Source organism: Sander vitreus, chromosome 5, assembly GCF_031162955.1.
Source record: "Sander vitreus isolate 19-12246 chromosome 5, sanVit1, whole genome shotgun sequence".
NCBI lineage: Eukaryota > Metazoa > Chordata > Actinopteri > Perciformes > Percidae > Sander > Sander vitreus.
In genome coordinates, this window is record NC_135859.1 from 37,159,654 (window position 1) to 37,175,574 (window position 15,921).

Consider the following 15,921-nt stretch of genomic DNA (forward strand, 5'->3'; position numbering starts at 1 on the left):
TGTCTGTGTGCGTGCATCTGTCTGTCTGTGTGTGTGTGTGTCTGTCTGTCTGTGCGTCTGTCTGTGTGTGTGCGCGTCTGTTTGTGTGTGTGTGCGCGTCTGTTTGCGTGCGTCTGTGTGTGTGTGTGTGTGTGTGTGTGTGCGTGTGTCTGTCTGTCTGTGTGTGTGTCTGTCTGTGTGTGTGTGCGTGTGTGTGTGTGTTGAGTCTTTGCCTCAACTATCCCGTCTTTGCATTGAATTGATTTGCAGAATCCGTGCGAACACACCTGCGTGTGAACGCACCATAATAACCTTCTGTGTCATGTAGGATACCTCTGCTTGCTTCAGGTGTAATTGTGTATTAATCACACTTAATTATACTTCTTAATTCCATAAGTATGTGTCGGTGATCCGTAGGGCTGGGTACTGAATCCAGCACTCTTTAGGCACCGACGAACTTCCTCCTTAGTATCTCAAAATTCCTCGTTATTTAAAGTGCTTTAGAGGTTGTACCAGAATAGGTTTCCGTGGTTTATTTTTCATAAAACACCATATTATTGTCAATATAAATAGCCAATACGCAGAAGCTTCTACTACAATCTAATAATGTCTGTGATTGGCTGTCTAACGTTACACGTCGTAGAGACACGCAGGAAAAACGACGTTACACAGAGACAGACTCACGTAGTAGGAGCTGGAAAATGAACACAAAGATGTGTGCCTGGATCGGTTATACCAGCCCTACTGATCCCAAATGAAAACATGTTTAGTTTGTTTGGCAGCAGGGTTCAAAGATAGCAACATCTACCGGCCAAATGCTGGGTAAATATGCAAGTGCCTTCACTCAACAGCCAATAAAACGATGGGAATCTCAGGCTTTTTCCTGCCAAAAGGAGTTTTGCACACTGCCTGCGTGACACGCTCGTCTCACGCTCGTCTCGAGCCACGGCGAAAACGCGTGCATGCTAGAAATAGGACAACGCCTGTTTTTCACGCGATACGCCAGCGTGTTGGAAGCATTTCCAGGCAACATAGAATAGGAAAAGATGTTTATATGTCATTTAGACACGAATACATATTAATAAATGACATGTTGATGTTTGAAAGTCTCGAGGTTTTGATATAAATCAGTCCCTCCAGAAAAATGGAGGTCCAGCTAGCTCACAGCGAGCTGGAGTCTATGAAGTAGGACGCGCCGGGCGGCTACATTAGGGGTTTCGTTAGCTGCTACTGTCCCTCCAATCCTATGAATCGCGGCTAGCTGCAGGCCCTGGAGCTCCATCAGGGCCTCGGCGTTTAACCCAGAAACGGTGAGTTTGCGCGGGCTTCCCTTGGTGACGGAGGTCCAGCTAGCTCACAGCGAGTCTATGAAGGAGGACACGCCGGGCGGCGAGGCAGCACCGGCCGCTGTCACGTAGCCTGCTGAGCTCCTGCTGACACACAGTCGGACAAAACGGCCCATATTTGACCTCTACATAGTTGATTTCTCGCTAAAAAAAAGTCTCAGAAGTGATTAGTAATTACATAGCGGACCTCTGGAGATCTGCGTGACCTAGCTAGATTCAGAAGACTAAGCTGACCTCAGGTCAGAGGTGTAGCCTATGCAGACGTTGGGGCGTGACAAAGACTAGGAGTTGGGATGTTGACGTCAGCTTCCAGCTTTGTTGAGATGCACCCGTTTTCAGCAGCAGTTTGAAAATGTGAGATTTGCAGAGGAAAGAAGTATCAATGGGACTTTGAGCTTCTATGTATGTCCTAGTTACCCTCCGAACTGTCGTTATTACACTACGACAAGGTAACATCGGTTTGGCTTTCTATCAGCCCTTTAAGCTAGTCAGTCCTTCCCTTTTCGCCGCATTAATTGCTGATTTCCGCGCAAAATATGCGGGGTTGGCATGATGTCATAATCCCCGCATTTTGGTTGCTAAAAAGTCCCAAATATCTTATCAGGAAGATGAAAAATGTTGTGTTTACTTCACACGAGAGCAGCTGTTCCCCTGTTGCCATGGGAGCGTTATGAAGTGATGTAATTACGTGACGTGAACATCATCTAAAAGCTGTAAACCCCGCGATGAAGCCACGATGGAACCACAGTTTCTGAAGGTTCCCGCCATTTCATCACATAACATCCCATAAATATCATATTCCATCACATTTCTTAAGAAAACGTGACGCATAATCAAGGAGTTTAGCCCAAAACAATCACAAAAAAAACATTTTTCTGGAAGGACTGCCTACTATATCTTGCACCTGTCAACACAGAAGGAAATATTCTGGAGCCTATTTTGTCGTCAATCCTGCCGACGTTGTCGTTGCTGTAATCAGATCAGTTTATGTTCATGTTTATGGGAAACATCCATGTGTCCATACAAGGCTAGCAGCAGCAGCAGCAGCGCCGCATCAGACACCTTTCTGGTGTACAAAGACATAGAAAACGCCACGCAGCTGACACGCCACGCCCACGCCACACACGCAGCCAGTGTGCAGGAGGCCTTACTGCCGTGCTGGTCAAATTTGAACATTGGCTAGACATTTGTAGCCTCGTGAGACCGTCCTGATCTGGCGAGCTCCAGTTTTCCACTTGCAGATCAGTCTGGCATCTTGAGACAGAGACAATTAGGAGCCGTTCGCCGAACGACCGACCAATCAGCGTTGGTTTTGAGGCGGGTTTAGGTGTGACGCAACGAGAAGAGACTGGTGGCTTCCACGGATGAGATGAGTGTAGCTATCGCGTGAGTTTTATCTGAATTAAAAAGTATTCCTTCATTGAAAGAAGAGCACTGGAGGCTTTTCTCGGAGGAAAAGATGTCGTTGCTCTTCTCCCGACTGGTTTCGGCAAGAGTTGGATACATCGTTGATCTGATTGGTTGATTTGGCCCGTCCATCACCAACATAGGTGGTGATGGACGGATGGTTTATCCAATCAGCTAACGGAAAGTTCCCAGATGGATATGCCGAGCAAATGGCGGAGTCAGATTAAGACGTTTGGATGTTATGTTATAATTTTGAACCCTGTTTGACAGTAAATGTCTGACCGTATCCTCTGTAAACGCCCCGTCCGTCCGTCCGCCTGTCCCTTAATGAATGCGGACTGCTCCATTCAGGTGTGAGAAGGTGAACTCTCTGACCCTGTACCCCTGGATCCACCAGTTTAGCAACAACAAGAAATCCTCCGACCAAACCCGACCAATCATCTTCCCCGACATCAACCCTCAGAGCTTACCGCTGGACGCAGACTTCTCCATGGTAGCCGGAGACTTTGTGGAAGTCTACCGCGACTCAGGTCAGTAGAAGCTGCGAGGATCTTTCAGTCTCCGTAGTAGGAAGATGTGTCGATACCGAGGACGTAAGTTTGGGGGGGGGGCACAGGGACGTGTCTAGGGTTGGGTACCGAAACCCAGTTCCACTATGGAACTATGGAAGACTCTCTTTTCTTTCTGCCGAATGGCGCACGTGCACGCTCGCGGTGTGAAGCGCGTGTACACTCTATTCTCTGACATGCATTCTACAGTCACAGCTGATAGACGGCTTTTTGTACACGCTCTGAAACGGACGTAAAAATGTCCCACTTTCTCTGTAGTCTGTTAGCTAGCTACCGTTAATGTAGGCTGCTTTTAAAAGGCCATATCTTCCCTCTGGGCTCACCACAACGGACGTAAAAGCAGATTAACCGTTCACTGCACGGGATCGCTAGTAAACAGATTACACTGGCTCTGCTAGTCTGTCGTTCAGGACCAGACCCTGTAGCCTGGTGGTGGGGGGGGTCTGGGTCTGCCCTTTCTACCTCCTCCCTGTGTGTCCAGGCCTCTTGGACTCCATCTGAGAGGTTCCTCCTGTGCAGGACACGCCATACGTCAGGAGAGGTGTCGTATCTCGCCAGAGAAGCTAATATGGTCATTTTTCTGCAGAAGAACTGCTGAAGTTTGAAGCTGGTTGACATACCAACTCAACATTTATTTAGTTGTTACTTGTTAATAGTGTAACTATTATTTGTTATATTATTGTAGTTATGCGTTAGGTTACTTAGGTTTACTTGTTATATATTTAAGTACTTTAAAACATTAATATATTGTTACATTTAAATAATTTTCAATAAAAAAAAAAACCTCCATAAAAAAGCCTTTCTTTAATGTCACTTTTCAGTTTTTCAACAATCTGTTTAGGAATCGGAAAAATCCAAACGGTACCCAACCCTAGACGTGTCTGCATGTGATGGGAAAAAAGGGCAAAGACATCAAATATTGTCGAGAACAAGCTCATGCATGTGACCCTCAAATGCACCGTAGCAACATGAATTCAAAGTGGTTGTGTCGTAATACTTGTCGTCTGTTTCGGGTTAGATTCCTGGGACTGTGTGGCGACTTGCTTCTTCATCGACACGGCTCATAACGTCATCGAGTATGTGGAGACGATCTGGAAGATTCTTAAGCCCGGTGGAGTCTGGATCAACCTGGGTGAGTCAGCTTACACAGAGAAGAACATCGGGCTTTCCAAGTGACACACATGTCACAACACAGAGAAGAAAAACCTTTAAATACTTCCAGTGTTGAGCAAGAGAATGCTGTAACCAGCAGCCGTGAACCAGGCTGTAATGTAACCCAACAGGACGAATGTTCAGCGTCCGTTAGCGTCCACTAAAAGTTCTGTTGTTGCTGCTGACAGACTCAGATTATTATTCTAAGTGTCTGACAACATTATGAAAGGATCCCTACAGAGATAGACCTTTTAGTTAAAGAGGAAGATCCTTTTAGTCTAACATGAAACAGCCCCGAAATCACCATCACCAAACTACACCAGACTCCATGTAAATAATCAGGACTTTTAGCGTGTATAGAGCCAGCATATCTCCACCAGACTCCATGTAAATAATCAGGACTTTTAGCGTGTATAGAGCCAGCATATCTCCACCAGACTCCATGTAAATAATCAGGACTTTTAGCGTGTATAGAGCCAGCATATTTCCACCAGACTCCATGTAAATAATCAGGACTTTTAGCGTGTATAGAGCCAGCATATCTCCACCAGACTCCATGTAAATAATCAGGACTTTTAGCGTGTATAGAGCCAGCATATTTCCACCAGACTCCATGTAAATAATCAGGACTTTTAGCGTGTATAGAGCCAGCATATCTCCACATGTAAATGGGTGAATTAAGGGTTTATTTCAACCAAACCAGAGTGGTGATTGTTGGAACAGTGGAAAGATGAACCAAGACGGCTTTTGGTAGTTTTATTTAGTTTCTGTCCACTTTGAATGAAGTGTGTTTTACGATGATAAAAGTACTGATTATTTACATGGAGTCTGGTGTAGTTTGTCTGTATGTCTGTCTGTGATGGAAAGGTCTGTCAGATGTTTGTTGGGTGACCATGCAGAAGTGCTGTAGAAAGTATAGTTTAAGGTCTAAGGTTTGGGTAAACTTATCTCAAAGTCTGAACTCTGTTCCTTCAGGTCCTCTGCTGTACCACTTTGAGAACATGGCCAACGAGCTCTCAGTCGAACTGAGCTACGAAGACATCCGGACAGCCATCGTTAACTTTGGCTTCCACATAGAGGTAAGTCAGGGACACACACACTCACACACACACACACACACACACACACACACACACACACACAGAGGGACACACACACACACACATACACATAGACACAGACACGCACGCACAAACACACACGCACGCACAGACACACGCACAGATACACAGACACGCAGAGACATACACACACACGCACAGACACACACATGCACAGACACACACACGCACGCACAGACACACACACACGCACACACACACGCACAGACACATGCACAGACACACATACAGACACACACACAGACATGCACGCACAGACAGACAGACAGACACACACACATACGCACAGACACACACACAGGCACACACAGACAGACACATACACACACACACACACACACACACACACACACACACACACACACACACACAGACACACACACACAGACACACACACACACACACACACACACACACACACACACACACAGGCACACACACACACACACATACACACACACACACACACACACACACAGACACATACAGACAGACACACAGACACACACACAGGCACATACAGACACACACACACACACACACACAGACACATACAGACAGACACACACACACACACACACAGACAGACACACACACACACACACACACACAGGCACAGGCACAGACAGACACAGACACCCACACACACACACACACACAGACACAGACAGACACCCGTCAGCCCTGATCTTGTGTCTTGCAGGTGGAGAAACCGTCGGTTCAGACCACCTACACCGAGAACGACCGCTCTATGTTGAGATACATCTACGACTGTGTTTTCTTCGTGGCCCGAAAACCTGCAGAACTGTACTTTAACGACGAAGAAGAAGACGACGACGACGACCAACAACAGAGCTCTCCGCCGGCCGCCAAGTCGCCGCGGCGAGAAGGTACCGACACGCTCACGTGACAAAAACAGTGGACTCAGAGAGGCGTGCGACCGCCGACCAAGACTGACAAAATGACAAAGAGAGAAGTGAACGGACACGGAAGGAAAAAGTAATCATTGGACGTACATTTTACATTTTTTGTCACATATTTTTGATGGATCAATGAGCAACAAACCTCGCCGGCCCCGTGTTCCGTTTAGCAGCTTTAAAGAAACAATCATCCAACAACTCGTCCTTACAGGTTGAACGTTGAACAATAACGAAGACTTGGGGGGGACACTTCTTGCTGCAGCATCACCTTTTATTAACCCTTCTGTTGTCGTCCTCTCGACCAGGAAACGTATTAATAATACATTTTATTCATACAGCGCTTTTCAAACACACACACATGCACACACAGACACGCACGCACACACACACACACATATAGACACACGCGCCGTGTACACACACACACGTGCACACACACATACACGTGTACACACATACAGACACAGACACACACATGCGCACACACACGTAGACGCACACAGACACACGTACAGAGACACACACACACACACATACAGATACACACAGACAGACACAAACGCACACAGACACAGATACACACATGCGCACACACACACATAGACACGCACAGACACACACGTACAGAGACACACACACACACACATACAGACACACATGCGTGCGTGCACACACATACAGATATACACAGACAGACACAAACACAGATACACACACATGCGTGCGTGCACACACAGACACACACACACACACACACAGACAAACATACAGACACACACACAGATACGCGCACACACATACAGATACACACAGACAGACACAGATACACACACGCGCACACACATACAGATACACACAGACAGACACAGACACACAGACACAAACACACAGACACACATGCGTGCGTGCACACACAGACACACGCGCACACACACGTAGATGTGCACAGACACACGTACACAGACACACATACAGACACACATGCGTGTGTGCACACACATACAGATATACACAGACAGACACAGACACACAGACACAAACACACAGACACACACATGCGTGCGTGCACACACAGACACACACACAGACAAACATACAGACACAGACACACACACAGACACACACACACAGAGACACACACACACACACACACAGAGACACACACACACAGAGACACACACACAGAGACACACACACACACACACAGACACACACACAGACAAACATACAGACACAGACACACACACAGACACACACGCGCACAAATATGTAGATGCGCACAGACACACGTACAAAGACACACACAGACAGACACAGATACACACACGCACACACACATACAGATACACACACACAGACAGACACACACACACACATACAGACACACATGCGTGTGTGCACACACATACAGATACACACAGACAGACACAAACACAGATACACACACATACAGAGACACACACACACAGACACACATACAGACACACATGCGTGCGTGCACGCACACACAGACACATACAGACACACACACACAGATACACACACACACATACAGATACACACAGACAGACACACACACACACACACACATCGCTTTTCAAACCACTGTAAAGACATCTTACAGTAAAATAATGGTAATAACAATGAAAGCAGTGAAGCAGTAAAACGACAAAATATACAAAGAAGCATATTTTTTGAGACTTTATTCAGGTTTGTTTTTATTCATGCTCAATAAACCTCATTTATCTGATATTATACCTAATCTTTGAGTTAAAAAAAGCCGAATGTATGTATTATTTGTACTTACGTTTAAGATCAGAGGACGTTGAGTGAATCACAGACCGTTTTATTAAAGAAAACTGTGACAAAAACGTTGAAAAAAGCTAAACGTGAGTTGTACGTTCTGTATTTTGTTAAGAAATGAATAACAAAAACATTGTTAATCACAAAAAAAGCTACAAAAATTAAGAATACGTTGAAAAACGGCGAATAAAGAAGAGAAAAAGGTTCGAAAAAACAACAAAAACGATGAAAAATGCACAGATATCGATGTAATAATAACATCATTGTTATGTTTAGGGATGTTGTGCTCTGTATCTTCCCTAATATGAGACACATGTTTATTAATATAACCCAACGGATGCTTAGAAGAAGCAGCTTCCGTGCAGCCATGTTGTTTTTGGGCAGTTTGGTTGAAAGAAACCCAAATTTTGGATACATTTTCTTTGAAAACGAGCCAAACAGGAGGGTTAAAGAAGAGCGTTTGGGTCCGTGTGGAGCTCCGTCGACAGCATTTAGATGTGGAATCGTCTCGATGCTGCAGCGAGAGCAGTGGGGGGGGTCGCACGTTCAAGTCTTACGCTGAACGCCTGAAAAACACCTAAACACTCCTGAAACCTGGCTTTGGTGTGTGTGTGCGTGCGTGTGTGGTGCGTGAGGTGTGTGTGTGAGGTGTGTGCGTGCGTGCGTGAGGTGTGTGTGAGAGGTGTGAGGTGTGTGTGTGTGAGGTGTGTAGTGTGTGTGAGGTGTGTATGTGTGTGTGTGTGCGTGAGGTGTGTGTGTGCGTGCATGCGTGAGGTGTGTGTGCGTGCGTGAGGTGTTGTGTGTGCGTGCGTGTGAGGTGTGTGTGTGTAGTGTGTGTGTGAGATGTGTGTGTGTGTGCGTGAGGTGTGTGTGTGTGTGTGTGAGGTGTGTGTGTGCGTGCATGCGTGAGGTGTGTGTGCGTGCGTGCGTGCGTGAGGTGTGCGTGCGTGCGTGAGGTGTGTGTGTGTGTGCGTGCGTGTGAGCTGTGTAAATGTGTGTATATGTGTGTGTGCGTGCGTGTGAGCTGTGTAAATGTGTGTATATGTGTGTGTGTGTGTGTGTCTGTGCGTGCGTGAAGTGTTTGCATGCGTGAGGTGTGTGTGCGTGAGGTGTGTATGTGCGTGAGTGTGTGTGTGTGTGCGTGAGGTGTGTATGTGTGTGTGTGAGGTGTGTATATGTGTGTGTGTGTGTGCGTGCATGTGTGTGTGTGCATGAAGTGTGAGGTGTGTATATGTGTGTGTGTGTGTGTGTGTGTGTGTGTGTGTGTGATGTGTGTATGTGTGTGTGTGTGTGATGTGTGTGTGTGTGTGTGTGTGTGTGTGTGTGTGTGTGTGTGTGTGTGTGTGTGTGTGTGTGTGTATGTGTGTGTGTATGTGTGTGTGTGTGTGTGTGTGTGTGTGTGTATGTGTGTGTGTGTGTGTGTGTGTGTGTGTGTGTGTGTGTGTGTGTCTGTGTGTGTGTGTGTGTGTATATATGTGTGTGTGTGTGAGGTGTGAGGTATGTATATATGTGTATATATGTGTGTGTGTTTGTGTGTGAGGTGTGTATATATATGTGTGTGTGTGTGTGAGGTGTGTATATATGTGTGTGTGTGTGTGTGTCTGTGTGTGTGTGTGTGTGTGTGTGTGTGTGTGTGTGTATATGTGTGTGTGTGTGTGTGTGTGTGAACATCAGCTCTTGGAATCTTATTTATTTTTTCAGACGTGGTGCCAATATCTACATGTGAACTCTTCTTCTGCATTGACCGAAAATATAATCCAAACATGATTCAGCTTTTCCGGAAAAAGTTGTTTTAAGTTGTTTCTAATCACACTTTGGAATAAATAAAATAACATTTAAACATATATTGATCTCCAGAGTTTTACTATCTTCAGTTGGACGTTGCTCAAGGACAAATATAAGGGTTTTAATTCAGCATGTCAGTAAAAGATCATCAGATGTCACGCTCATCCCGCTCCCGTTTCTGGTGATTGTTGTAACATACGTGCACTGATTCGCTAGTCAAGGGTTAGCACTCCACCAATCAGATTGGTCCTTGAGTCTGACTGCCCACCAGCCGATTCCGCATGTCAGGTCGGCCTTCATTCTGGCATGTGGTCACATGACACACAGCCATCTTCTGACCGTATATAGACTGGGAACTATATTCTCAGAAGGCGAAGCTCTGCTACTCTCTACTCCTCACCTCGCGGCTTCTCAGGTGCTGCGAGCAAATCCCTCCGCCCAAGTAGCAGAAGTAGCAGTGCTTCACCTTCTGAGAAAATAGTTCCCAGTCTATATACGGTCAGAAGATGGCTGTGTGTCATGTGACCTTGTTATTTGTACGCGCTGTGACTATACCAATCACAACATGTAAACAGGAACATGTTGGCGTTATTTAGTCACTTATTGGGAGCAGTAGGCTAGCTGGAGCCGGTTACCTCCAGGATCTGTGCTAAGCTAGGCTAGATGGAGCCGGTTACCTCCAGGATCTGTGCTAAGCTAGGCTAGATGGAGCCAGTTACCTCCAGGATCTGTGCTAAGCTAGGCTAGATGGAGCCAGTTACCTCCAGGATCTGTGCTAAGCTAGGCTAGATGGAGCCAGTTACCTCCAGGATCTGTGCTAAGCTAGGCTAGATGGAGCCGGTTACCTCCAGGATCTGTGCTAAGCTAGGCTAGATGGAGCCAGTTACCTCCAGGATCTGTGCTAAGCTAGGCTAGATGGAGCCGGTTACCTCCAGGATCTGTGCTAAGCTAGGCTAGATGGAGCCAGTTACCTCCAGGATCTGTGCTAAGCTAGGCTAGATGGAGCCAGTTACCTCCAGGATCTGTGCTAAGCTAGGCTAGATGGAGCCGGTTACCTCCAGGATCTGTGCTAAGCTAGGCTAGATGGAGCCAGTTACCTCCAGGATCTGTGCTAAGCTAGGCTAGATGGAGCCGGTTACACACACACACACACACACACACACACACACACACATTAAACCGGTTTGCCATAGAATGAGAAAGAGGCCCTGATTACAATATTATGTTTTATAAATCATCAGACTGTATAAATAAAGTCTGGATGAAATGAAAGTGCCGCCATAGGAAGAGAGGGGGCGGGGCTCTCCTGTGATTGGTTAGCCAGACTGCCTCTCCTCTGATTGGTTAGCCAGACTGCGCTGCGCTCATGTTGTGCGACTGAAGCTGCTGCTGCTGAACACATCCTCCATTCTTGCACAACATCGTGAGTAAAAACGCAGCTAGTTTAATACCAAAGCGCCTCGTGTTCCCGGGTTACTCGCGAGCTTCCACACATGGCGAAGAGACGAGCCGCTGAGGACTCTCTGCTGCTGCACGAGCCTCCCTCCAAAAGCTGCTTCCGGTCCCTCAGCAGTGTGGAGCGGCTGCTGGACAGCATGGCTCCGGCGGCCGGGGGTTTGAACCCGCCGTCCCTGCAGGCTCTGGTGGGCAGCCGCTGCAGGAAGAGGCCGCACGCGCACTACTTGGAAGACCCACAGAAACCAGAAGAAACGGACACAACTGTGCCACACGACACCGGGAAACCTGCAGCAGCGGCGGCGGCTTTGACTTCTTCTGGAAGGATCCAGGACCGTCGCAGCTCCAGCGCGCTCACGGGCTCCAAGAAGCGTCCGCGAGACGACAGCGCGGGTCTAGAGACGGTTGATCCGGTTCTTCCTAAAGCTGCTGGGGATAAAGTAAGTTGTAGAAGTCGTACTGTGAGCAAATAATTAGGATTTTCAGAGAAAAGTGAGTCGATGTAATGGCGGTAAATGTCCGCTAGATGTCGCCCTTTACATGTTAAATAGGTCTCTCAGTGGGTCAAACCAGTGGTGTAGTCTAATGTATGGTAGTGGGTATACTGTACTATATATATGGGCCAGGATCTGCCTTTTGGGGGGGGCATATCATAGTGGGGGGGTCTGGGTGTCTCCTCCCCCCTGGGAAGTTTTGAGCATCAATGACTTCATTTCCTGTATTCGGATTCACTTTTTATGCACCAATTTACGGTGGAAATACATTTATTTAGCCTATGTAAAGATGAAAAACACAGATGACCACTCAAAATATATCACAGTTATAATGGAAAGTATGTTGTTGTGTCATTGGACATTTTTAAGAAGGTATATGGAAATCCTGGAGCTTTCTTAGTGGGTATACGTATCGCCACTGGGTCAAACATGGCCCAAACATCTGGGTTAATGACTATAAAGACGCAAAGAAAACTCCCTTACACGGTCTAACTTGCAGATATACATTGAATGGGAATGTTACTGTACTAAACCTTCATCAGACAAACTGTTTTTATTTACAGCTCATACAGTAATGAAAGAAACATTGGTGTAATTGATGTCTAAGTAATGTCTCTTACATTCTGTAAAAATGTCCGTCTTTGTCATCTGTTGTTCTTATTCATATGTAACGTAGTATATATGCAGCATCAGTTCCCATACCATGTGGAGCAGCTCGACTGGAGCTCGTTGGTGATGGCCCAGCCCAGGCACTCTGCCTTCCCTTTCACTGTCTGAGCCCTGCACGGTGTCTTGTCTCTCGCTTTCTCCCTCCTCATCTTGGTGGTGCTCTCCCTCCATATCGTCACCTCTGTGGTGTTCTCCCACCTCCTCCTGTCCCTGGTCGCCTTGGCCTTGTGTTCTCTCTCTCTCACCTTTCTGTTGCCCTTTTCTCTCCACCTCGTCTTCGTCTTCTCTCTCTCCTTCCACCTCATCTTCTCCGTCTACCTTGACACTGACTGATACACCGCCCTCTGGTGGACAGGACATATATGAAGTTTGATACCAATATAGGTCTTACTGAAGGCATTAAATGGTCAAAATATGAATAAATATTTGAATATTAATAAACAAACAAACTTCGAATATGATTTTTGGGCAAAAGTCAAAGCCCTAATGTAGTGTGGGGATGTCGTGATGTTTTTTGTAGCTTATGTAGCTTACGCTATGCATTACGAGGTGTTTACGTGGTTGCCAATCCCAAATAATAACGGCATGAACATACACCATTTTGGGCTCCATGTGGAATGAAGTCTGAGTCTTTCTGTCTCTGCGACCTGCAGTTTCCTCCACACTCCCCTTTGCGAGCGCTGTGAAATGACTAACATTCCCGCGGTGCAAACGTCCGGTGTCGTAAACAGGATTAGCACCTTGCACGAGCAACTTGCGAACAATTACGGATCGTGCCGGCATCGCAGATGGCGTACCGACGTGCCCCGTAAGACTGGCTTGACCCGTCCCTTTGCCGAGGCTGCAGAGCCTGTTTCTGCCCCCCCCCCGTAACATTCCTCCTGAGTTTAATCTTTCTCTGTTTCTCGTCTCTCAGGCGGATGAAGCCAGCGACGCTGAAGACTGCTCTTTCAACTCGTTCCAGTACTGGAGGGTCCCCCTGCCCACGCTGGACCTCTCCCTGCTGGAAGAAGACGCCGCCGATCGTCCCCGAAGCAAAGATCAGTCAGAGGCCAAAGATGCTTGCTGCTCTGACGCCATGGAAACCTGAAGCTGACGGGTGAAGCGAGTGTGCATCAGCAGTCAGACGTGATGATGATGAGAAATGTGATGCATCTCAGCAGATAGAAGCGACACGTTAGGGTTGTTAGAAAAGCATCCAGCGAGATGCAACAACCGCCCGTCGCAGACTGCCAAAGAAGAGATTTAGGCCGGAAGTGTGAGCCCCGTGCAGCTGCTCCGTTATGGGAAATACATTTCATTATCCCCATTATTTAGGTCAGGATTATTAACCACCATTCCTCGTTGACTTTTGGAAAGATGTTGCATTTATTGGACTCAAAAAAGAGTGAAAAAGTTCAACTAATCAACAGTGAAAACACCTTAAACTGTGACATTTCCCTTCGTTCTTTCCCACGTTTTCACTTTTATTTTTCATTCAGAACACGAGACAAAATCAGAGTCTAATGTGGAAGATAATACGTTTTTCTCCATCGCTCTGTTTAATTGTACAGCTCTGCACTGTTCTTACAGTGGATGGATTTAAAGTATGGATGCACCGAGTCCTCGTCCCGTCCTCAGTCCATGAACACAGTCAACACATTAATGAAGTAAACAGTGACTGTCCTTCCTTTGCCGTACCTGAAGTTGCTGCATTCTGGCTGCTGTCTGTAGATTCCTTCATGCTCAGCTCGTATTCTTCCAGATGTTTCAGACCAGATGTTGTAACAGCGGTGATGTTGTGTATTGTTTAGGGTCCTCGCCACCACCAGACTAATCAGCATTGCAGATTGAACATGTAGCTGGACTTGAATGGCCTTCTTTTGACTGAAAGTACTGCCAAACAACACTTTTTCTGCTCACCAGTTCCATTTCCACTTCCTCTCAGCCTGCTGCATTGAAGCTCCACCTCCGTAAACACCTTCCTGTAATCAACGGCGCCGTCATTACGGCGACCAGCGTAGCGCGGAGTGACAGCGTAGGGTTCAGCAGAAACCCAACCCCGTCAACGAGCCCAATATTCAGCCGAATCCTGGACTCGGTGCATCCCTGGTTTAAAAAAACAACCTTTTGAGGCTTCATCTACGCTTCTACGTTTTTGGTTTCTAAAGTAATGTCTTCTGCTGCGTTCACGCCTGGCGTCTGCACTACTGCGGCGCTTTACCTGCCCCCCCTTTAGCTTTGAAAACTCTGGGGTCGATCTCTAGTCTGGACGGACGCAAACGAGGACGCACGTCAGGGTTCCTGCCTCCTGATTGGCTCTCATCAGTCGTGACTATTTTGAGGAAAAAAGCCTCTAAATATGAGATAATAAGTCCAATATTTTGAGGGGGAAAAGTCAGAATATTAAGAGACAAAATGTCAGATTATTTTACAAAAAACTTCTGGGTTTTAGAAAATGTCACCCCCCTAAAAAGAGCCCCTAAAAGTTGAACATTTGAACCAATGCTGCGCCCGTTTGGACTCCACTTCATGTTGTCCTCGAGTCTAATCTGACCCATTTTCAGAAGGTTTTTATATCAAATATTGGGTTTTTTTTCAACCTAATTGTCAAAAAACATAACGTGGATGTTCCCTAAAACGCTCTTCACAAGTTAAATAAATGATCAGTTCACTACTTTCATTGCATGTGGGAGTTTATTCAAATGTATAGCATTTAAAAAAACGAAAAATGTTAAAAGAACATTGAAAAAAGTGACAAACGTGTCGTAAAATGTTCCAAAAACGTCAAAAGTGCAGAAACAATCTAGTAAAACATTGTAAATCAGTGACTAAGATGTTGGAAAAAGCTACAAAAACCAAAGAAAAAAATCCAAAATTTTTTTCAACGCTGAAAAAAGTGACCAAAAACCTGTTTAAATAAATAAAGTGACAAAAAAACCCATCAAAAACATCGCCAAAGTTGACAAAAACTTGATTAAAAAGTAACAAAAAAAACCCAACGGTAAGAGCGACAAAAAATGGACAAAAACATTATTTCAAAAACGCCCAAAAAGTGACAAAAACATGGAGAAAAGTGTCGAAAAAGAACAACAAAATGTTGAAGTATGGACCCAGAAAGTCAAAACACAAAGCGTCATCGTGGTCGCCGGGAAGACGACGCAGAGAGACGGCCTAGCAACAGCGTTGTTGTTGTTGTTCCCTGGGCGCCTCGCAACAGACGTAAACCTGCTTAAAATCCT

The 15,921-nt window shown here is 46.2% G+C and overlaps 2 protein-coding genes across 2 annotated transcripts in view; both read left to right on the plus strand.

The window, feature by feature from the left end:
* Positions 1-10,141, plus strand: part of carnmt1 (carnosine N-methyltransferase 1) — a 12,594-nt gene extending 2,453 nt beyond the window's left edge. The window contains exons 3-7 of the mRNA XM_078249890.1: positions 3,084-3,262; positions 4,320-4,433; positions 5,429-5,532; positions 6,278-6,464; positions 9,999-10,141. Coding sequence (XP_078106016.1) covers positions 3,084-3,262; positions 4,320-4,433; positions 5,429-5,532; positions 6,278-6,464; positions 9,999-10,093 — 679 coding nt within the window. The 3' untranslated portion in view covers positions 10,094-10,141. The remainder of the gene's footprint in view (positions 1-3,083; positions 3,263-4,319; positions 4,434-5,428; positions 5,533-6,277; positions 6,465-9,998) is intronic.
* Positions 10,142-11,436: 1,295 nt separating this feature from the next.
* LOC144518780 (uncharacterized) lies at positions 11,437-14,894 on the plus strand. Its single transcript, XM_078251691.1, has 2 exons — positions 11,437-11,977; positions 13,617-14,894. Exons 1-2 carry the CDS (start codon positions 11,576-11,578, stop codon positions 13,788-13,790), a joined length of 576 nt encoding a protein of 191 aa, XP_078107817.1. The 5' UTR covers positions 11,437-11,575; the 3' UTR covers positions 13,791-14,894.
* The last annotated feature ends 1,027 nt before the right edge of the window (positions 14,895-15,921 follow it).